Source organism: Vombatus ursinus, unplaced genomic scaffold (genome assembly GCF_900497805.2).
Source record: "Vombatus ursinus unplaced genomic scaffold, bare-nosed wombat genome assembly UNPS02014832.1, whole genome shotgun sequence".
NCBI lineage: Eukaryota > Metazoa > Chordata > Mammalia > Diprotodontia > Vombatidae > Vombatus > Vombatus ursinus.
The window spans coordinates 3,364,844-3,389,822 of NW_020954610.1; the positions used below are offsets into that span (position 1 = coordinate 3,364,844).

The 24,979-nt window shown below is 38.8% G+C and overlaps 1 protein-coding gene across 2 annotated transcripts in view; it reads left to right on the top strand.

The window, feature by feature from the left end:
- The window catches only part of LOC114025952 (FERM domain-containing protein 3), a 335,752-nt gene that overhangs the window by 259,141 nt on the left and 51,632 nt on the right, over positions 1 to 24,979 (top strand). For both annotated transcript variants that reach the window (XM_027839493.1, XM_027839494.1), the window contains 4 exons: positions 11,368 to 11,455; positions 13,703 to 13,791; positions 20,899 to 20,962; positions 21,806 to 21,894. In XM_027839493.1, coding sequence (XP_027695294.1) covers positions 11,368 to 11,455; positions 13,703 to 13,791; positions 20,899 to 20,962; positions 21,806 to 21,894 — 330 coding nt within the window. The remainder of the gene's footprint in view (positions 1 to 11,367; positions 11,456 to 13,702; positions 13,792 to 20,898; positions 20,963 to 21,805; positions 21,895 to 24,979) is intronic.

Here is a 24,979-nt window from a genome sequence, read left to right on the forward strand (position 1 = left end):
GGAAATCTTTGATCTACCAATAAAAGTGTAAAAGATTCTTCCTGAAATTTTTGCTTTGGAGTACAGAATTAAAAATATGTGCAGAGGCGACCAGTCAACATCTGCTAAATACCTTTGTCTATATCATATCAAGTCTCAACATCTCAGACCTATCGTTAGATTCTCATTTCTCACCTGGACTTCTCTGACTGACTCTCCCACCATTCCCCAGGAAGCCCATTCTTGGCTTAACCTCATCATCTTGCAAGATCTCATCAGCCTTGGGCCTCCACCTCATCACTACCCTCTTCTTTTCTGATTGAAGGCTTGGATCATGAACTCCATTTAAGAAGAGAGCTCAGATCAGACATCTCCTCATTTCCCACCTGACAATACTACTTTGGGACGTCTTTGAATGACTTCTCCACCATGCCCCTATATGAGTACCTTCTCTTCCTCTCTCCTCCTTCCCCTCCTTTTTCAGCTTTTTTTTTTTCTTGGCATATTGTCTTTCCCCGTTAAATTTTAAGCTCTTTGAGGGCAGGCACTGTCTTTCTGTTTTTCAGATTTGTATCCCCAGCCTGGTACATAGTAGGCACTTAAAAAATATTTATTGATTGGTCGTTGGGTTGATCAGGGTTATTAAGTCTTTCAAGTTGTTTATTTTTATAATGTTATTATTATGTAAATTGTTTCTTAGTCGTCTTCAGTCTCTCCTCCCTTTTTATTAGATTCTTCTTTGCTGCCTCTTCTCTCCATTAATATGCCATTCAGTTCAAGCTTTCTTACGTGGACTACTACAATTGTCTCTTTAATTCTTCTTTTACTTCTCTAATCTATCCCCCCCACAATTAAGAGCCAAAGTATGTACATACTTAAAGAAGAATGGGTTTTGATGAAGAAATGTGCTAGAGACAACTCAAAACGGCTGAGCTTGCAAGAGCAGATAGGTAAATTTTCAGGATGAGCATTTCGACCTCAGAAATTGGAAAAAGTTATGAATCAAGGCTTTATTTATTGTTTTGTTGATTGTCTAGACTTGAGAAAGTGATGGAGAATATGTTAATAATATAGATTAAACTCAAAAGTATGTCATATATTTATACCCCCCCCCCCAGGAGCTGGTTTTAAATATTTAGCAGTACACCATTTCAATTGATTGTGGCCATATTTAGGTTAGGATACTTTAGCATCTAGCTATTCTTAGGTGGTATATAATTATACTGCTGGAATGGGTGATGCATTTTGTCAAAAGCTTTTTATGCATCTATTGAGAAAATCATATGATTTCTGTTTTTTTATTGATATGATCAATCATGATCTTTATTTCAAATAATTAGGGAAAATATTAAAATTTGAACAGACGTATTTTATGAGACAAAACTAGTTTTAAGTTTTCTCATTTCTTTCTTTTTCAAAAGAAAGATAGGTGTTAAAAAACTTGTAACTTCTCCTAACTGGGCAAGTCTACCTTTGCCAGGTGGTTATTTTTCCTTAGTTCATCTGCCAAATAATTTAAAGCTTTCATCCATTTGTGCTAATAGTTGTCATAGCAACTTAAAATTGTCATGACCCCTCTAAACCATTTATGAAGGCTTAATATATATATTTAAGTAGGAGGGAAAAATCGCTGGTCAACCAAGGAAAATGAGTAGAAAAAGTATCATGTGCTAGATTTTTATCCATTTTACCTTTTGCTAACATTCATGTCAGTTTAACTCAAAGAGAAACCATTCTTTTTTCGTTAGAAATTTCTTTGGATTTCAGTGAATGTTTAAGGGCTTCTTAAGATTTATTCTAAACAATCCCCAAATAGTCATTGAAAAACCTTTGTCCCATCCGGAGAAACAACCCTCATTTTGTGTATTAAGATGTTCCTGAAAAAATTATGCTGAAAGTGAATCTATGTGTATATTATACTTTGCTACAGTCTTCCATATGTTTTAGTATTGCTTTCTCCTTACAGGAAGTCTCTGAGGGTGTTTTTGTATCTCTAGTGGGCAGTCACTTCTGTGACTGATTGTCCACTGTACATATTAGATTAAGGCTATGCTTTATTAAGTTTGAAAACTGATTATTGTGCTAAGTGCCTACCCATTAGATTCCCCCATTAGATTGCAAGCTCCTTGAGGGCAGGGACTATCTTTTGCCTTTCTTTGTATACCCAGTGCTAAGCACAATGCCTGGCACATGTTAGATGTTTAATAGATATTTATTGACTGACTGACACATAAAGGGAGGTAGACAGATCTGTGGCTAGGATTGTCTTTTCTTTGCTTTTCTTCTTTTTTTAACGTACATAAGGAAGTTAACACAAACCAGGCCCTAGGCAAGTTGTACAAAGTGTATCCTCAGTGGAAGAGGGAAGAGCAGGGCAGCCCAGGCTGCCATCTGGTAGCTTCCTATTTTTACTAATTATTTTTGCGAACTAAGCGATGAGCTCCTTTGTGCCTGTGCTTGTTGGGAAGCTCAAATGAGACAATGAGTGTCAAGTGCTTTGAAAATGTAACAATTCAGGGCAAATGTCATTGTTTTTATAGTAGTTTTATTGTTATTCCAAAGGATTATGTGTACTAGCAATGCCCTTTAGATTTGGCACCCTGGTACAAAGCCCTAGGTGGGTACAGGGCCTGGCACCAGGAGGTGCTTAATAAATGCTTTTTTTTTTTTTAACTGACTGGAAATCTTGCCCTAGCTGGAGGTCTAAGGTCAGTCTATAGAGATGAAACAGAGAAACAAAAGCATCAACTTGGGTATTCAGAAACTCTCAAGTAAACTCTTTGATACAGAGTTGTTTCCAAATTGAGAAAAGAACTAACATGTGACATTCTATTTACTAAACAAACAGTGGCCTGGGAGTGAGTAATGTATGTGTAATTGTTGTTTAGTTGTTTCAGTCAGTCTGACTCTGTGATCCCATTTGGAGTTTTCTTGGCAGTGATATTGGAGTAGTTTGCTTTTTCCTTCTCAGCTCATTTTACAGATGAAGAAACTGAGGCAAACAGGGTTAAGCAACTTGCCCAGGGTCACAGAGCTAAGTAAGTGTCTGAATCAGGATTTGAACTTGGGTCATCCCGTCTTCAGGTTGGCATTCTATCTATTGTACTACCTAGCAGACTGTATATGTAATAGCTAATAATAGCTAACATTTATATAGTGCTTACTATATAAATGTGCTAAGCCAGGCACTGTGCTAAGTGCTTTACAATGATTATTTTATCCAATTTTTCACTGCAACCCTGAAAAGTAGGTGCTATTATTATCCTCATTTTACAGATGAAGAAACTGAAGTAGAAAGAGGTTAAGTGATGGGTCACACAGTTTATGACATTAAAAAATTTGAGAGATATAGTTTCTATGTAAATTAATTATTTTATTAATAATGCCAGCATATTTACTAATAAAAGAATACTCGTTTGGCTGTCTCTCTCTTGGACCAAAAGACCCCTCATGGTGGTGGTCTCATGGTTTATATACCGTTGGAAGAGCAGGTGTTCCTGATGGTGGCAATTAACTCTGATTAGTTAACAATTAATGAGAAAATGAATATTATAATGAGAGGTTGGGCTATATTACAATGGTCTTGTGGTATATGACTTAGATTATCCAAATCTTGGTCAAAGAGACTTATCAATTTCCATATCACCTGTGTGACAAAAAGGAGGATTCACATTTTTTCCCAGATTTGTCTGAGTAAACATAATGAGCAGGAATCTTCCCATTAGTCCAAACTTAGAATTTCTTTTACTATCTGATTAGACCTTGGCCTGGGTAAATCTTTGAGAAAGATTTCCCACACTGGTTGATTTCTGGATGAGGAAGTAAAAAAACCTTGGTTCTAATTCAGTAGTTAATTATTAACACAAGAGAGAAATAATCATTTCTCTCAAGCTAGTAAGTATCTAAGACTGAATTTGAACTTGGGTCTTTCTAACTCCACCCTGGCACTTTGTATATTATGGCACCACCTAGCGCTTTTAATACCCATTGGTCTGAGTCTATTAATTGTCCCACTGCTATAGTCTAAGTGGGTGTTGAGCCTTGCCAAGTGTCCCCATCAAAGGAATAGCATGTTTCCTTATAAATAAAGCCAGTTATTCTAGGTCTTACTGAAGTGGGTATAAGTACAACCTGTGTTTTGAAAAAACAAAACAAAACAATTTATCTCACACAGAAAGCAGCCTGTAAGATTAGAGACTTGTCTGAATATTAATAGAATCATAGATTTAGAGCTGGAAGGGACCTTAGAAGACATCTAAGTCTAGTACCCTTATTTAACAGATGAGACATTTGAGACCCAGGGAGTTTAAGTGATGTTCACTCAAGGTCACACAGGTTAGTAAAGTGCCAACTTAGGGATTAAACCCTTATCTTCTGACCAAATCCAGTACTCTTTCCATTGGGCCATGTTGCATGATGCTTTCTAATTTTCTTAGTGAGGAAACCTTGAAAAGAATCTGGTCCCTGCCCTGAAGAAGGTTATAATTAATTACATGTCCTTTATTCATTAGTTCAAATAGTATTGAGTATCATCTGTTTTGTACTAGGTACCATGGTTGATGTGAGGATGTACAAGGCAGTCCCTGATCTCAAGGAACTCATAATCTCTTAAGAAAGATAAGATTACACAGACAGCTAAAATATAAAGCGGTTGATGCTTAATGCCATACAAATAATATAGACAATACTGCCATCCCTAGAAAGCATACTTTCTAGGGATTTCCACGGAGATGATGAGGTTAATGCACACATTGCCAGAGCTAGGTCAGCATTTGGGAGGCTCCAAAGGAAAGTGTGGGAGAGAAGAGGTATTAGGCTGCCTACCAAACTGAAGAGCTAAACTAAAGAACTGTTGTGCTGACTTCACTGTTGTATGCCTGTGAAACCTGGGCAGTCTATCAGCACCATGCCAGGAAATTGAGTCGCTTCCATTTGAATTGTCTTAGGAAGATTCTGAAGGTCAGCTGGCAAGATAAGGTACTAGACATTGAGGTCCTCTCTCAAGCTAAATTGACAGACATTCAAATTCTACTGCTGAGGGTGCAACTCTGATGGGCTGGCCACAGCCTGAATGCCAAACGTATGTCTACCTGAAAGACTATTTTACAGAGAATTAGAACAAGGCAGGTGCTCACAAGGAGGTCAGAAGAAGTGGTACAAAGACACTGTCAAGGTCTCTCTGAAGAACTTTGGTATCGATTGTGAGACATGGGAAATGCTGGCACAGGACAATGCCACATCAAAGAAGGCACTGTTTCTATAAGTAAAGCAGACTTGCACTATTGTGAAAGAAACGTGAGCTGTGTAAATCCAGAGCCATCTCCATCCGCAATGTTCCAATGGACTATTTGTGTCTGACTTGGGGTAGAGCCTTCCTAACTCATATTGGACGAATCAGCCGCAGCCTAACACACTGTACTCTGACCCCAACATCATGATGTCATTGGTTCTCTTCAAGGACAATGGATGAACACAAGCAATAACATAGACAATAAGGACTAGAGGTGTTCAGACAGGGGGAGTGAGGAGTATTTATTAAGCACCTATTATGTGCCAGGCACCATGCTGATATTATCCCATTTGATAAGAAGATGAGAATACTTCTAGGTGAGGTGATTAAGGAAGTCACAGACCTGTGACTTCATCTGTGCCTTAGAGGATAGGTAGGGTTTTGATGGGTTGAGATGGAGCAAGGAGAATTCCCCATAGAAGGAATGAAATGAGCAAAAGGATAAAAATAGGAAGTTTAAAACAGGTTTGGGGGATAGTGAGTAGACCAGTTTGACTGGAGCAGATACTTCGTGTGATTGAATAGTGAGAAATGGACCATAAAAAGATAAATAACAATGATTTTGGGCAAATCACTTAATATTTGTATATCTCAGTTCCCTTAACTGTAAAATGAATCACTTTGGCCTCTGAAGTCCCCTGTGGCTCTCCATCTATGATCCTGCTGTCCTATGCCATTAGGAAGCAAGGAAATATTAGTACACACTTCTGTAGTCCTTAATGACTTACTAAGCACTTTCCCCACAGTAACTGTCTGAGGGAGGCAGTGTATTTTTTTGTCCACTTTTACAGAAGACACTGAGTCTCAGAGTCATGGTTTCACAGCTAGGAAATACTGGAGCTGAGATCTGAACCTAGCTCTCTTTTGATTCTGAGTCAGGAATGATTTTTATGGTGTGTAATTCTCTGAATTCTCCTAGTTATAGTTAAATTGTGGCTAAGCCTGTAGGGCCTCCAATAAGAGCTTCCAATTGAACTCTGGGTAACGGAAGGGTAAACTGTATAGGTATATTAATAAAAAAAACTATAAAGGCTATTATACTTGTAAATTATAATATGCTTTTCAATCATTAAAAAGTTAAATGGTTCTAGAAGCATGTTTAAGGTTAGAATATGAAGCAAACCAAAGACTGATTAGGGTAAAAAACAGAAAGCAGAGCCTTGCTCCTTGTTATACATCACGGGGCCACATGATTAGGAGTTTAACTGTAAGTGCTATAGGATTTCAGAGGAGGAAAAAATCCCTATAATTGGGTATGGTCTAATATAAAGTAGAATATGAAAGTATAATGATGGAGTTATGAAATGCTATTTTAGTTCAGGGGAGAATGCAATTACTTCTAACTGGAGGGTATAGAATGAGGGAAGTTTCAGTCAAGAGCTCAATGAATCTTTTCAACTGGCCCCCCCTTTCCCAATATTCATTTAGCCTCTCCTTGAATACCCTCAACAATGGAGAACTTACTCCTAAGACATATGATTACTTTTTTTTTTTTTTTTGCAGAACTCTCATAGTTGCTAATTTTTTGTATCAAAATGAAATCTTATTCCTATGAACTTCTACCCATTGGTCCTGGTTCTGTCCTTTAGTGGCAGAAAGAATTAATCTAATCATTCTTCTGGATCAGCTCTTCAAAATACCAGAAAGCTATCATGTTCCCTGAAGTTTTCCTTTCTCTAGCTTTAAAACATTCTCAGTTTCTTAAACCATAGTTTCAAGTCTCTCCACCATCCTAGTCACCCTTCCCTGGACAAATCCATTTTGTTATTGTCCCTCCTAAAATGTTGGACCCACACCTTCTTGGTGTGGCATGAATTACCGAGAGGAGGAGTGGACTTCTATCTCTCTTATTTTAGACACTAGACTTCTATTAATGTAGCCTAAGAATGCACTAACCATTTGGGAAGAAAGGTAAGGAAAATAATGAGAGGAGGCCCATGGGGTTTAAAAAAAAAGCCATTTTGTATTTTGATGAAAGACATTTGCAGTATAGTGGATGGAGAGCTGCCTTCAGAGTGAGGAAGTTGAAGGTTCAAGTCTGACCTTTGACACATACTGGCTGTAGGACCGTGGGCAAGTCACTTAATCTCTCAATTACCCCAGGCAGTTCTCTGAGACTAGTTGTTACTGAACATATGCTTATATTCTTTGTCAGAGGGAGCACGCTCCCTGGGAGTCCCCTATACTAAAAATATCATATGTCCGATTTAAAAAAAACCTTCAAAAATTCAAATGTAAATTTCTAAACCTAAAACTCATAGCAACATATAAAAGGAGCCTACACAGAGAGGGATTTGTTCTATGAAGTTTGGATTCAGTCAAAGGGCTGCACTTAAGGACCTAGAGGGCCACTTATGGACTTGAGGCCCCAGGTTCCCCATACCTGGCACAGACCTTTAAAAAAATACTTCTGGGGCAGCGAGGTGGCGCAGTGGATAGAGCACCGGACCTGAAGTCAGGAGGACCTGAGTTCAAATCCGGCCTCAGACCAAACACTTGACACATACTAGCTGTGTGACCTTGGGCAAGTCACTTAACCCCAATTGCCTCACCAAAAAAAAAAAACTTCTATAATAGACTGAATTTTGAAAATAAACAATTTATGACATGTTGCCAAGGGGCTGAAGTTTTAATAGATAAAGAAAATGAGCTCCTTTCCAGACCATAGGAGTCCTTATCAGAATGTAACAGGGCAGTGATTGTGCCTGTAAAAAGAGGGACTTTGGTTTGACAGCAAAGAGAGTCTCCTGGTTGTGTCAGATCCTGAGATGCTTCAGTACAGATTCCACTTAGTTTCAGCATCAGCCCTGGCAACTAGACTGAAGGCTGGTTTGGGGGCACATCAGAAACACCAGATTTCAGAGCTGTTCTTGGTCTGGTGTCAGATAAAACAACTCCTCCCATATGTTGGAAGACACTACCAGAATATATGCAGAGCCTGATTCAAGGAATAAAAACCAATGGTTGGATTCAAGGGGTGATTTCCATTTTTCTGGGAAAGGACATTTACCAAGGGCACAAATTATTTCAGGGGTATTTGGGAAAGAAAGAAGAGAGACCTGGTTAGAGAAAATCATCTATCTTTGGGTCTACATACTTGGAAAAACTTTCCAAAACCTCCATCATCAGAACTACATTAGTACTGGTGACTGCCTTAACAGTGAATGTCGTTCACTTCTCTCAGGGAAAAGTTAGCATAGTGTTTGTGTGCTGGTGGCATGAAAGTAATTTACATCTAGTTTCAGAAATCTTATTTAAGATGGTCTACTGTAAGTAAGGAAAACAATATGAAGAAAACTTTGATGGAAAGAAAGGAAAAAAATAAAAGCCTTCTCTCTCTGTCTTTCTCTCTTTGTCACACACACACACACACACACACACACACTATCAGAATAGCTCTTTTATTATAACAGTTTGTAAAAAGTACCTGATATAGTGGGTGGAGAGCTAGCTTTAGAGTTAGGGAGACCTAGGTTTAGGTCTGCCTCTGACATATACTGGCTGTCAGATCAAGAGGAAACTGAACTGCTTTTTTATTTTTCATTTTTTCATTTTTTTATTAATTTATTTTGATTTATCAACGATCACTTCCATATGCTTTTGAGTTTAAAATTTTTCTCCCCCTTCCTCTTCACCATCCTCCCTAAGACGGCGCCCAATCTAATATAGCCTATACATATCCATTCCTATTAAACATATTTTCACATTAGTGATGTTGTAGGTAAGAATTAGAACCAAAAGGAAGAACCACCAGAAAGAGGAAACAAAACTCAACAGAAAAAAAAAGCAAATAGTATGCTTCAATCTGCATTCAAACTCTATAGTTCTTTCTTTGAATGTGGATAGCATTTTCCATCACGAGGCCTTTGGAGATGTCTTAGATCCTTGTATTTCTGGGAAGGGTTAAGGTTATCAACATTAGTCATCACACATCGTGGCTGGTATTGTGTACAATGTTCTCTTCTGCTCACTCAGCATCAGACCATACAAGTCTTTCCAGGTTTTTCTGAAGTCTGCCTGCTCATCATTTCTTATAGCCCAATAGTATTCCATTACATTCATATACCATTCCGCAACTGATGGGCATCCTCTCAATTTCCAGTTCTTTGCCACCACAAAAAGAGCTGCTATGAATATTTTTGTACATGTGGGTCCTTTTCTCATTTGTATGATCTCTTTGGGTTACAGCCCTAGAAGTGCTATTGCTGGGTCAAAGAGTATGCACATTTTTACAGCTCTTTGGGCATAGCTGAACTGCTTTTTTAAGGGTATAAATTCTAGGTGAGTTGCCAGTCTACATGATTGGAGAGAACTTCCATCATGAGAGTTCCTTAGGATGATGAAATCACAGGCTCAAGCTTTAAACAGAGACATAGGAAGGTGTTGTTAATTTTCTAATTAACTAGAAGTTTACTAGTTAGCTAAATATTTATATGTACCCCCAGCATAATGTAGTGTTAAGATCATTTGGCTGTGCAGTATGGGACCTTGTTCAAATCTCGCCTCTGATGCTTGCTGCCTCTTTGACCTTGGGCAAGTAACAGCCTCTCTGGTCATTGGTTGCCTCATCGGTAAAGTGAGGGGTTTGGATTAGGTGTCCTCTGAGGTCCCTTTTAGTTCTTGCCGTGTGATTATATCCTATGACTTTGGTATGTCATGACCTTCCTAGTCCTTAGTTTCCTCATCTGTAAAATGAGGACCTCTTGATCTCTGGAGTATCTGTGAAAGAACAAGGACAAGAATGGCCCAGGATGAGATGAGTATGGATGGACTGTGATCTGTACCAGTGGAAGGAAAATATTCATGTGGATGAGATCACAAATGCATTGATGTTTTCTTTTAAAATAAGAATGAAAAACTCCTTTGGGGAAATGGTATTTTCTAAATCATTCTGTTTTTGTTTTGTTTTCTTTCTCTGGGACTTCATAGTTTTAGAAAGAATTTTAAATTTATAGAATTTTAGATTGTAAAGGGATGTAAGAGCTCATTTAGCCCAAACCCCTTATTTTAAAGGCAATGAAACTGAGCCCCATAGAGGTTAAATGACATGTCCAGGGTCACAGATCAAATAAATGGCCCATTGGAGAGAATGCTGCACTTGGAGTCAGGAAGACCTGAGTTCAAATACTGCCTCAGTCATTTACTAGCTGAGTGACTCTGGGCAAATCAGTTAACTTCTCTCACCTCAGTTTCTTCACCCTGTTAAATGGGGATAATAATAGCACCTACCTCTTAGGCTTGTTGTGAGAATCAAATGAGATAATGTATGTAAAGTTCTTTCCAAATCTTGAAGCTATGTAAATGTTAGCCATTATTATTTTTAAATGGCAGAGCCAGGATTAAGAGCCCAGTCCCACTGGGCACAATACCCAGTCAGCTGGTGCCTCCTCATGAATCCAGTATGATGTGCTGAAAATACTGCTCTTATTGGAATGTTGTTAGGAATTGGAGGACGTGACCTTGGTACTGATCATGGTTTCAAATGGTTTTAAAGCAAAAAAACCCCAAAAAACAAAGAAAACAAAACTACAGCATTTTTCCTGAATCTATTCTTGAAGGTTAGTACAGGCCTTAGAAGAATAAAACGTCCCTTAAAAATATAGGGGTCTCTGATGGAAAGGATGATTTCTCCCACTGGGGTGCTATATTTAACTTTGTGTCTTAGTTGGTCTCATAGCGTGATTGCTGTGTTTATACGTCTAAGCTGAAAGGAATGCCATTTACTCTGGATAATCTGAAATGAGTTGGGAAGGACAGTTGCTGAGGCTCATTTCATATCAAGATTGACTTTGCCTGGCTGTATTTGTTAGTTACTTGATAATCTTGATTAACTGTATGGGTCACAAGAGTGCTCATAAAGCATACATCAAATACCACTAGGCTAAATGTGGAGAGATTAGCCGGAGAACAGCATAGGATCAGACACTTTTTGGAAGGTCAACTCTTGATGATAAATAGGATTTAGTCCAAGTGATTGCCTTTGAAGATGGGTTTTTTTCTTGCTATCTGCTTCTGGGAACTACAGTCTATTGAATGGAATGAGGTATGTTTTCTATTCTTTTTTGTGATTAACCCACCTTTTCCTTGTGTCATTTCAGGGGCCAGAGTCCACCAGTTGCTGAATTTAACTTACTACTGAAAGCACATACTCTGGAAACCTATGGGGTGGATCCCCATCCCTGCAAGGTAATTTCGCAATCAACAAATATTTATGAAGCACCTTCTATGGACCAGGCATTGTGGTAGACACCAATGCTCTCTTTCAAGGAGTTTACATTCTAATCGGAGAGCAACAAACACATAGTAAAATATAGACAGCATAATGTCTAGCAGAGTGGTTTCTGGATAGCAAGTGATCTGCTAGCCAGACATGTAGTACACAGGCACAGCTTCTCTGGTCCTTCCCTAAGGAATAACCAGTGAAAGCAGTCCTCTATATCTGGAAAGAACACAGATCTGTAAGCTTGGCCATCTCCAACCCATAGCCTCTACTCTGTGAAAACTCTGGATGAGGCCTTGTCTCCCTTCCCCAGTAGTAGGTTGTTATACTTCAGAGTTGCTACCAAGGAGACCAGGAGTGTGAGTTAGTGTCTTTCCTGTTTAATTGTGATAATGGGATCCACTTGTCTGTATTTTTTTTTTATCATTTAGAAATTGCTTGCTTATCAAATAATTTGTTCCCAAAGGTGAAAGGAATCTTAATGATTTGTGCAGTGGAAAGATGACAATTTGGAGTCAAAATACCTGGGTTCAAATTCTGGTTTTGTCACTTCTTACCCATGTGATATTGGGCAAGACATTTTACTTTGTTGGAATTCTGTTTTCTCAACTATAAAATAAAGGGGATTGGATTTAGGTGACCTGAGTTCCCTTCCACTTGTAAGTTTGTGATCCTAAGGCTAGTATAGATATTAATGAGCTTCCAAAGAATAGGTTGAGGGGTGGGCGAAGGAAAAATTAGAAGTTATATGGAAATGCAAGGTATTTTTTATTTTTGTGTTTTCTCATGTAAATTATTTAGCCAGTTGAAAAAGTTTCATCTTTTGAGCACTTTAAAAGCCTTTTTACATTTTAAAGGAATGTTTTATGACAACAAAGTACCCTCATTATTCAGCATTCCAAGCCAACCATAGGGGATCAGACAGATGTCTCAAAATAAGGCTTTGAATTATACTTAGTAAGTCATCATTGTGTGGCAAGGTGGGTGGGACCTCAGAGGGCATCCAGTCTAACTGCTCCATTTTATTGATGAGGAAACTGAGTTCTTGGGAAGTCAAGTAGATTGCTCAAGGTCACACAGGCAGTAAAGTTTCAGAGGGGGAATAGGAACTGAGGTCCTTGTATTCTGGAGCCAGTGCTCTGTAATAATGCTTTGGAAATATAGTTCACCTTGGCATATGTAGTGACTTGTTCTACCCCTCCTTCTAACCCAACTTACCCTGCCCAATATCTATTTAATGAATTTATTTTTCACCACAAAATTAACCCTCTGTGCTTTTCCTAGCTTAATACTTAGAATCTTGTCGGATAGGTTTTCTTAACTATGAAGGTAGTAATGGACATATTAGACAGAATTTCAAATTGGATGAAGAAGTCAGTCCAAGGCAGACAACGAGGTGATTTGTATCTACTTAGATTTCAATTTTAGCTTGAACTCTGACTCCCATTAGCTCAGAAATTTTGAGGTGCTTTGTCTTTACTTAGCATATGACATGGTTTCCAGAACTTCCTAGGCATTAAAGTGTGGTACAGTGGGAAGAACACTATCTTTGAAGTCAGATGTTCTTAGTTCAAATTGTGCCTTTCCTGTATGACCTTGGACAAGTTACTTAACTTCCTTGGGCCTTGGTTTTTTCATTTGTGAAATGGGTTGGACTAGAAGATTTCTAATGGTCCCTTCCAGCTCTAGCTCTGTGAGCCTATTATCTATATTAGCTGAAGACTATTTCTTTTAGATTTTTATCCTATATGTGCTAGAAATCCTGGGGAAACTCTAATTGGTTAGGTATCCACTTAAAATTTTTAATCTCAGAGATTAGCAGGGTATCTTGTTACCTCCAAGATAGAGCAATATGGCTAAACCTACATGGACGCATGAGCCAATGATTGTTTTTAAGCAATTTTATCTTCTAGTCCAAGGACTCACAATTAGACATCAAAACACATTTGTGAATTTTCCTATGGGATATCCTGTTTTCTAGGGAGATAACAGTGGGGAGAAAGAGTAGCTATTGTCTGTGCCCCATTTTTGGCCACCCCTGCCAACATTCCCTCTGAGTCTCTGCTCTCACAAATCTCATGGTTCAAAAAAGCTCATCGTGGAAGTATTTGCTCAGTGGCTTATCCCATTACGAATTAACCTGGCCTATGGGCAATGTAGCCATACCATACTATTTATTTTAATTTTTTAAAAATTCAAATTGTTTTTTTAAGGATTCAACAGGGACGACGACATTTTTAGGATTCACTGCTACAGGGTTTGTTGTATTCCAGGGAAATAAAAGAATCCACTTGTTAAAATGGTAAGTGTTTCTTTCAGTGGTTGGAAAATTAAATTTTTTTGTGCTTTTAAAAAAACTTTTGCATGTTTTAAGACATTTCAAGCATAATGTCCAGTTTTCTTTGTCCTAACACTTCATTATAAAGTAATTTTAATTCATAAGTAAAATATAAACTAAGTTATTTTGTTTGATTTTTTTAAATAGAGACTCATATTTGAGGGTAAGCATATATCACTATCAGGGTTTTGGGATCCTGGCCAGACACACTCTGAGAGAGGGGGAATGGTGCAGAGGGTTTTTCCAGAGATGGAGTTTCTGAGAATCCTGGATATGTCTTTCATTGTAGCCAAGCCCCTTAGGGAAAACCTTCCAGGTCAGCAAGTTCAGTTACAGTAGGATACCTACACCACAACTCTCCTCACTGCTATTCCTAGGGTAGTAGGAGAGAATCGTTGGGTTGCACAAAGGGAAGCAAGAGGAATATCTCTGGGGCCTCAAAATCTCAAAGAAGCTGTCTAGTCACCCCCTTCTCCCTTCTTCCCTTTCTTTCTTCCTTTCCTCTCTCTCTCCCTCTATCCCTTCCTTCCTTCCTTCCTTCATTTTCTTTCCTTCTTTCTTCTCAATGTATCCATCATAAAACATTCAGCTACATAAAAATGAATAATTATTTCAGATGAACCATAAACATTTATTTGCAGTTCATTTTAAAAAAAAAATCATACTGTTTGTTTCCATGACCTCTTCAGAACTTTTTTCTTCTATGCATTTCCAAATTTTGTAAAATTGTATTTTATAATTTACCTTTTTATAATACTCTGTTCATATTCTTTTTATATATCTGTCATTGCCCACAAACCCATCTCTCCGTATACCCTTAAATAGAAGCCTTCCCTCTAAAAAGCATTATGCATCATCAAACAGAACAACAAGATGTTGGCCACATTTGAGGTTCTGTACCTTCTAGTCCATCATCCTGCTACCGTTACCTGCTTCATCATTAGTCTTTTGATGTCTTTATTGATCCTTGTTTTAGTCGAAGTTCTAAGATCTTTCAGAATTTCTTCCCCTCGTCATTATAGTTACTGGATAAGTTATCCTCCCAAGATTGATTATTTCACTCTGCATCAGTTCATACAAGTCTATCCATATTTCAGTTTCCTTTACATTATTGTAGGTTTTGATTTAAGTGTTCTCATTTTACTATGCATTGATACGTACAAGTCTTTCAAAGCTGTCATATTCATTATTTCCTACACCTCAGCAGTATTTCATTACCACAATTTGTTCTACTATTTCCCAGTTGAGAGGCACTTTGTTACCGGCTCTTGGTGACCACAAAAAAGTGATGCTACAATTATACTATCTCTTCGTGAAATGCAGACTTATATATCAGCCTATTTTCTCAAAATACACCAACCCTATTGGTTTTGTTCCCTTTCCTTAGAGGCAGTTTTGGTAACCCCAGGTAGAAATATTGGTGCTATCACCTCATACTTTTCCACAATCTGTAGGGCTGTGTCAACCCAATAACTGATGAAAGCAGTTGGTATGAAAGCACTACATGAACTTTTCCCTGTCTACACCCAAATTCTCTTCCTTTTCCCACTGATTTTACATTCAAGTCTGCTAAATATCCAGATTTTAGATTGAATGAAAGAAACCGAGAGCCTACTTTGAAAACATGTCATCAAAAATTTTGCCTGTAATAATTTTTTTCTACTTTTCAAATGAAAAGGACCTCTTTCAGTGAAATTTGGGACCACAGTTTTCCCTCTTTACTTCTCTTCAGCATACTTTCTCTGTTGGGTCCTTAGACCTAGTTAACTGGCATGGCATTCTCTACTCTGTGTCTTAGTCACAAACTTTCCAGAAACAGATTTTATTAACTTAGATTATTGTAATCTAAGCATTTCTGCTTAGAGAGAGGAATAAAGGTGGACAGAATTATTCCATGACTTTGAAAATCTCTAACAAGCCAGTTTCAAATTATAATTTATATTATTCCTGAACAAAGGAAATTTCACAATGTGGTAATAGAACTTGGGTGAAATTTAGTCAGAACCGAAGTCACTTAACTTTTGGCACATGTTTGAAGAATCATTTTCTCATAACCATTCAATCCTTCTTGGACTACTCCCATTAAGTATTCTCCTTTCCAGTGGGTCAAAGGGGAACCCAAGAGATACTTCCATTAACTGACATAAAAGTGACCTGTTTCTTTTCTCATTCTGGTCATTACCTTGACCGCTTCATTGAGGAGTCCTTCCTCAGCTGATCAGAAGAGATAGGATAGAAAAATTTCGTTCTAGGATATTGCTTCAGAATTGATAATTAAGACTAACAAAATCTCCCTTTAAGATTGGTCCAAAGGTTTCAGACTGGTATCATTTAATAATGTTTTCTTAACATTTCCAAAAAGGGGTGGAGTTCATCTCCTTCCACACTAGTTTGACTGTAAATCTCATTCTGCTAGAATATAAGTCCGTTTCAGCATTCCAATTATATATAGGGTATCCCAAAAAGTCATAGTGCAGTTTTATACTTTAATAGCCTAAATAGTAGCTTTAAAGCTTTAATAACTTACAACTTCCCTAAGACTTTTGGGATACCACATATAGGTAGTTAAGTTGTAGTTACATAGTCTCATTCATATGAGCAGCTTGGCTTAGGTTAATGCATTGCCCATACTCTCATAGGCTTCCATTCTGTATTTATTCCCAATCCAGTTTCTTCCTGATATTGCTTTGAGCGTTGGGAAATATGTAGGTTCCTCTTCATCAGAGGTTCCCAAACTTATGTGGCCCACCACTCCCTTTTCATTAAAACAATTCCTCAGTACCCCCGTGGAAATCTACTTTCTTTAACCCTTTAACAGTTTTTTTTTTTGAAATTTTCATCACTCCAGAAATATAATTTTTCAAAGAAATTATGCATCTTAAATTTCATAATTTATTGTAAATTTGTGGGTGTTTTCCTACATTGAAATTTTGATGGTGGAATATTTCATCATGTAACCGTATAGTATTGTATTGTAAACAAGTCATTACACGCACATATTCCTGCTGATGCATGCTAGACTTCTCAACAATGTACTACATGCTCACCTGCCAATACTTGCTTATTAAGACCTGTCAGTGGACTTGACTACTGATTGGTTATAACTTGCATTTTGTATGTTTATTTGGAAAATAATGTCATTACTATGAATTTACCTCAGTTACACAACAGATGAAACATGTATGAACAGTTTTTCAAAATGTTCTTCTCTTCTCTTCTTTCCATATGCTTCCACTGCTCCCTTATTTTTATTCAATGCCTCTCCCCCTGCCCATTACATCCAAGGCTACTACCACTCCCCTGGATTGTTCCAGCACCCCCAGGGGGCGGTATTGCCCACTTTGGGGACCTTTGCTCTTTTTGGAGGAGGCTGAAGGAGGAGTCAGCTCTTCCGTCCCTATCGTATGATTTCCTGCAGTCAATCTAATATCTTTACATAAACATGGCAGCCAAAAGGGTTATTGCTATCTTAGGCTGCATTGAGAGAGGTATATTGGATTGAGTGAAGGAGGTGACAGTCCCTTTTGTTCTGTATTGATCAGACTGTCTGTACTATTGTGTTCACTTCTGGTTGCCACATTTAGGAAGGATGTTAACAAGTTGAAGCATTCCAGTGGAGAGTGAGAAGGATGGTGAAACATTGGAGCCTGGGCCATAGAAGACCAGATGGAGGTGCAGCTAGGTGGCACAATGAATAGAGCACTGGCCCTGGATTAGGAGGACCTGAGTTCAACTGTGGCCTCAGATACTTACTAGCTGTGTGACCCTGGGCAAGTCACTTAACCCCAGTTGCCTAAAAAAAAGAAAAGAACAGATGGAAGGAAAACTGAGGATACTTAACCAGCAGAAAATGTTAAAATCATGTTACGCTCCATGAGGAGCACATGAGAGCTGTCTTCCAGGGCTGTCCTGTGTATGCTGGATTAAACTCATTTGGCTCTGCCCAAACTAGTGATGTGTCCGAAAGAGCACTAGACTTGGGTTTAAACCCAAGCCGTGTCACTTGGTAGCCTTGTCAAGTCATTTTGCTTCTCTGGACCTCAGTTTCCTCTTTTGTGAAGTGAGAATGTTGGATTAGGTGACCTGTAAGTGCCTTTCAGCTCTAATCTTATAATCCCCTGAGAATCAGTCCTTTCATGCTAGCTGGGTTCCTGTTCTAAACTGGATTCAGTTCTAACCTGCAAGTGTTGTTTCTGCACACAGCACAGCCTCTGCCTTAGGGTTTATGTTCTCTTCTGGATTTCTCCCTCTGCTCTTTTATAAAATCTATCTTTTCCAGGTCCCTTCTTTCTGCCTGAATTCCTCTCTGTGTTTGTTCCTCACTTTTCTAGCTGATTTACCTCTGACCAGTCAATGTGCTCTTCACTCACTGTCCATGTGGCGGCTTATTCCGTTCACATCTTTCTGTCATACCTGATTTCACTAAAAAAAAAAAAAATTCCAATCATTTTCTTCCCTGGTACCCACTCAGTTCAAAATCATAGCCTTATTCTCACCCTTCCCTTTCCCCACTTCTCCCACTGCAGCTGGGCATAAGAAATTGTGTCCCAGAATTGTTTTCTATTTCTAAAATTAATGTTCTTAAGACCAGAACTGGGAAGAGGCAAGATATGAAAATTGAGCTCCCTATGATTTACAGTTCATCAGAATTGAGCCTTCATTGTGACATGTGGGACTTGATTGATCAATCAATAAATAAGTATTTATTAACCATTTCTGCATCAGACACTGTGTTATAGGTGCTGGGGATACAAATACAATGAATGAAACATCTCAGAATTTAAAAATTTTTTTTTTACCATTTTGAATACACACATTTATAAAAATGATACTAAAAAGTGTCTCTTGTATCTTCTTGCATGTTGCATCCTGGGCAGTTGCCCATCTTGTATCCCCTTAATTTTACCTTTGCTCAAATCCCTCATTTGCACTTAGATGCCATCTGTTTTAGCTAGCTCCTTGTTGATCTTTTGCAGCAGGCTTTATTTACTACATGAAGGACACAGGATTTCCTTTTTGAACTGCTTGATCTTCTTGTATTTTTCCCCTTAGTGAAATCTATCTCATTCTTAACCAATTTTGACATATATAAACATATAATCAAAGCCTCCCCCCCTTCTTTGCTAAACAAGTTGCCAAGTATGATGAGTTAATCAGATTTTTGGTGACTGGTTAGAACTCCTCTCATCCTCAATGAAGGATGAGCTTGCCTGGGTGGGGAGTGATCTTTTCCTGTTTACCAAAGAACTTCAGGGAAAAAGAGTTGGATTGACCCTACTTGGTCTTCTACAGGAAGGTTTATTAAGCATTGCATGTCAATTGCATAGCAAATCGGGGCCAGGCCTCCTCAGCTTGGCATTGGATCCTGAATACAGGGGGAGACAAATGTTTATGCATTAAAAACAATAAATCAAATAAGACCAGTTAATTAAAAAAAAAACCAAACAATTAGTGAGACGTAAACCAGGATACAAAATTAGGTAATCTGATTTCTAATTGGAGGAAAAATTAGGAGCTTTCTAGTTGGGAGGGTTGCAAACAGGCAATTCCATGAAATAAGAAAAAGAGGTGTCCTACTTCCCCCAAGTGTTTGTATTCAGTCGAAGGAACATGGAAACAATAACTGATTGACCAGTATTAGACCAGTTTTCAGATAAGACATATAGGTTGCTTGAGATATATAATTGTGAGAAAACTCCTTGCATCCATCTTCAGATCTGACTGGGTTTCTGGTCAGCATAACCTAGATCCTTAGTTAAGGGTCTCTAAGTAACAGCCATGAAGGGCTAGGTTCAAACAATACAATAAGGTTTTCTCTCACAGTTCTCATAATTTAATAGTTTTCTAACAAGACAGAAATTGGATTAGACCCATAATTGAATAGAAAGGGAACTGAGCTAGATCCAGATCTGAGTCACAAGATGGCATCAGGGTGGTTCACTCAATTCCCACAATTCCCATATTACCTGAGTTCCATAACTGAAGGACTCTGTTCTTCCTCTTGCTTTGTTTCAAAATGATCAACTATGTGGCTCCACAGCCTTTACAAGTTTATCTCACAAATCCAAACTAACTCTACCTTTGTTAATTCTTGCAATCTTCTATCTACTCACAAATCCATGGCTCAGTCTGGAGTAGGCAATATTTGATTTCAAACGTGGAAACACTGGAAATTGCTCATTTCTTCATAACCACTCTCCCACATCAGGTTAAACCAAAGCTAGCTTTTCAGGAAAGTTTGATTGGAATAACCATTCAAAACAATGTGGAAATCATTGTTATGATCTTATTTTGCCATTCATTATTGTTCTTCCAATTTGGTGAAAATGTAAACAATTTCTCCATACAGATGGAGGGCAGGAATGAATGGTTGGCCTTTCAAGTGTGTGTGTGTATGTGTGTGTGTGTGTGTGTGTGTGTGTGTGTGTGTGTGTGAAAGAGAGAGAGAAACTGGATACCCTATTATTTCATCTACTCCAACTTGAAATGACTATTTTTTTTCCACTTCACCAAATAAAGCCACAAATAAATTTTGATATGATTGCTAATAGAGGCATAGTGAATAGAGGGCTGGCCTCAGAGCCAGGAAGACCTGGGATCATATCCTGCCTCTGACACATGGCTGCGTGACCCTGGGCACTTAACCTCTCAGTGCCCTAGGCATCTCTAAGACTCTAAGTTATAGAAGAGTTGCTGATTTGCATCAATGGAGGGGTTCCCCACACTGATGAAATAACAGGTCTGGACCAAAATAGTCTTTTATTTTTGGGCAATGTACATAATGTCCCTCAAAACCCTTTGAAGGATGGTGGCTCACATATAATGAAAAATTGAACAACTAAGTAATTTTGAGCTGCCTTTGGAATTGTCTCTCAGAAAGAAAATTGCTGTATAATTCCCTTTCCCGTTTTTCACCACTCATCAGGTCTTCACTGATAATAAGCTGATATCTTGTTTCAGAGTGGCCTGTTTGGCATTTGTGAGGCAGCCAGATTCCTACAGGAAAGCCACTTACCCTTGTTAATGGCCATTTTTTTTTCCTCCTTACCCAAAGAGATTTTCTTTCCCTAGGCCGGATGTCTGCAAATTGAAGTATGAAGGGAAGACATTCTATGTGATTGGCTCTCAGAAGGAGGTCAGATATTATTTTTCTTACCATCTGTTTTTTTCCCCCTTTATCTGTGATTCACAGCAGAACCTAAAATGTAACTACAGCATTGCAGTGCAGTGGAGTCCATGATTTTGGAGTTGGTGACTGCTGCGAGGGTGATAGGCTAAAAACAATCAGGAAGGAAAAGGCTAGACGTTGACTTTGTACTTCTGTGGAAACAGGCAGCAACTTTTTAATCACTTGCCTGTTATACATGGGGTACTAACCTAGACACAATGGTGGGGACAGGGCCTGGATTTAGGATTTCATTGGTATGGGGAGCTCCCAGGATAAGGAAATTCCTTCCACCTGTGTATTTTGGCACCTTCTAGGTAATTTATTGTCTAAGAGAGTTCCTGGAATACTTAGAGGTTACGTGACTTGCCCAGGGTCACACAGCCAAGTTTGAGTCAAAGGCAGAACTTGGAATATCAAATTCAATTCAGTTCAGTAAGGAATTCTTAAGTGCCTAGTATGTGCAAAGCATGTTCTAGTCACTGGGGGTACCAAAACCTAAACAAAATAATCCCTGCCCTCAAGGAACTCTCATTCTACTGGCAAGGGATACAGCGTGTATATGTAGATAAACACATAGTTATGGGGAGGGGGCGGAATATAAATGGGAAGATGAGGAAAGGCCTAGTATTGGTGATGGGACTTCAGCATAGCTTTGAAAAGATGACAATTTTTTTTCAAGAGCTCTCTAAAAAAAAAAAAAAAGAGCAACTGGACTCAGTGTTGAGAGAGCTTCAGACTCCTAATTTGTGTTTCTAGAGTGTTCAGAAATCCTCTTCTTATGCTCTTTCTTGCTCTTTTCCCTTTCATTAGAAAAAAGCCATGTTGGCATTTCACACCTCAACACCGGCTGCTTGCAAACACCTCTGGAAGTGTGGGGTGGAGAATCAGGCCTTCTACAAGTAAGCAGTTTTTGTTCATTTGATGCCAGTGGTTAAAAAAGCATCTGCAAAGCCTTTATGTTGTCTGCAGTAGCTATTTCTTTTGTCATAGTCAACTCGAGATCATCTGCAAGTGAGTTGAAAGTTCTCCAGGGGTTTTATGGGGCTTCCTTCCTGGTATAACTCAGACAGCTGTCCTTGGGCTAAGACCTTAGAACTGAGTTAAGAAGTCTTGGGGGCCAAGTAAGGAGAGTACTGGTGTGTGTGTGTGTGTGTGTGTGTGTGTGTGTGTGTGTGTGTATGTGTGAATGTAACAGAACCTCAGAAAAAATTATTCAGGGGGATTATCCATCTTTTTGTTTTATTCACACATTTTCTCCTCCACTTTTATCACAGGTAATAAAAATTTTTTTTCTGAATTTTTTTTTGTTGTTTCTGTGGGGTTCCATTTGCATTGCTATCCACATTGAGCAGCATAGAATTTACCACAGAATATCAAAACTGGAAATGACCTCAGAGGTCTCCTAATCTTACCCGCTAATTTTGTAGTGGACAAAACTGATGCCCAATCACTCAATAAACAAGTGTTTATTAAGCATTGACTATGTGCCAGGCAATGTATTTAGAGGAGTGTAGGATCCTACAAGAGGCAAAAATCGCCCCTGTCTTCAAAAAATTTATGTTCTAATGAGGGAGACAATATATGTACAGGGTAAATGGTCAAGTATGCTTAGGGGCAAGGCCATATGGAGTATGTGACTTGTCCAGGGTCACACAGTTAGTGGCAAAATGGGGAACTAGAGACCTTTATGCCACTACTGTAACTGTACTTGGCCTCTAGAATCGCTGATCTCTGTTACATCCTTAGTCTCAGTGTGGATAAATAACTCTACTAAGTAACACTTAAAATTCCCAAGACATTATATACATACATACATTACAAACATACATATATACATGTGTATGTTATCTCATGTAATCATCATACCAACCCTGTCAGGTAGGTACTCCCTTCCCTGTTTTACAGAGGAGGCAACTGAGTCTGAAATAGGTTGAACAACTTGCCCAGGGGCCTACGGCTATCAGTGTGTCTGAGGTGAGATTTGAACTCAGGTTTTCCTGACTCCAAGTCCAGTGCTCTATCCTCTGCCACACCCAGCTGGCTCATAGATAGAGAGGATATTTTGCTTCTTCAGATATTATTACAATTATTATTTTTGTTTATTAAAGAATGAGAAAGCATGGTCCTGGGTCCTATCATCACAAGTATAGGTTGTTTACCCATTTCAGCTGACATTACTTGGCATGGAAACCTTACAGACCAGCATTCGGTGACTAAGAATTCCCCGATGTGCTTTTGAGAAATGAATGTACTTTGGAATGACTCTTGGAAAGGGGCCACTGATTAGCTAGAAAACCCTGGCACCAGAGTTTGCCGCAAAGCAAAGGAGTGTAGGGGCAGTAAGCTGGCTTATGTCTCTTAACCGCAGCCCTTCGGCATCCCAAGAGACAAGCTAGGTGGATCATTATCATGAGAAAGTTTTCATTTTAACCTCCACAACAAAAGCAAAACCCATTACAGCCTAAGAGATAGGAGAATATATCTCCCTTCTCTGTAGGGTTGGGTGTGCTATGGGTGTGGAGCATAGCATGTTGGGTTGGACTCAGTTAACCTTTTTTTCCTTTGTTATCAGGGTTGGGATGGCTATTTGGCTGGGTGGGGAGGGGTGTCTTAGAAACCGAAGGTAAATTAAAAACAAAAGATGTCAATACAACATTTTTTAAAATGTGGATAATTTTTTAAAAAGAAAATTTCTGTTTATACTTCTCCTCCTTTTAGAGCCAAAGAGCAGAATGTTTTTGATTGAAGGCTGTGAGGGAGAAAAAGATGGAGCACTGGCCTGAGAGTCAGGAGACCTGGGTTCTTGTCCTAAGTTGTGTGGCCTTTCTTAAGTCACTTCCCCCTTTTGAGTCTTGGTGTTCTCATCTGTAAAGGAGGAGATGAGACCAGAAGATCTCTAAGGGCCATTCCAGAGTTAACATTTAGTGTGCAATGTCCTTATATGGGTTATTCATAGGTTACATATTTATACATATGTATATATGTACAATATATACACGTATGTGTGTATATTTTTATTTATTTATCTCTAAGACTTAGAAAATGTGTCTAAAATAGTATCTTTAAGGAGATTAGGGTAGTGGGCATGGTGGCCCCCACTTATACCCGGGAGGCTAAGGCTGCTGGATTGCCTGGGCCTGGAATTTCTGACCTGATTTGGGCTAAATGATTGGCTGTCTGCACTAAGTCCAACATCAATACAGTGAACTCTTGGGCGTGGTTGGACCAGAAGCATCTCTGACAGCTCTAATGGGATCAATAGAGCAGTCAGAGAACTAATTAAAAAAGAATTTAGAGAGGGTGATATCCTACATAGAGATAAGAAAGGAGAAATAAGGTGTCAAAGATCAGCACCAGTTTATGTTGTTCAGTTGTTTCAAGTTCAACTCTTCATGATACCATTTGGGGTTTTCTTGGCAAAGATATTGGAGTAGTTTGTTATTTCCTTCTCCAGCTAATTTTGTAGGTGAGGAAACTGAGGCTAACATGTTAAAGGACTTGCCCAGGTGGTAAGTGTCTGAGGCTGACTTTGAACTCAGGAAGATGAGTCTTCCTGACTGTAGGCCCAGCACTCTGTGCACTATAGCGCCACCTAGCTGCCCTGTTATATACATAACGTAACAGCTGCCTATGTATGTTATGTATTCATTCATTTCAAATCTCTATGTAGGATTGTAGCATCCAAGATTTGGAGTTTGGGGGCAGCTCGGTGTCACAGTTGATAGAGCACTGGCCCTGGATTCAGGAGGACCTGAGTTCAAATCCGGTCTTAGGCACATAATACTTACTAGCTGTGTGACCCTGGGCAAGTCACTTAACCCCATTGCCTAGCCAAAAAAAAAAAAAGATTTAGAGCTTAATCCAAGTCCTTCATTTTACATTGAGGCATAGAAGGATTACGTGACTTTACCAGATAATAAATAACAGAGCTGGGATTTGAACCTGGGCCCTCTGACTACAAATCTAGCACTCTTTACTACTGTA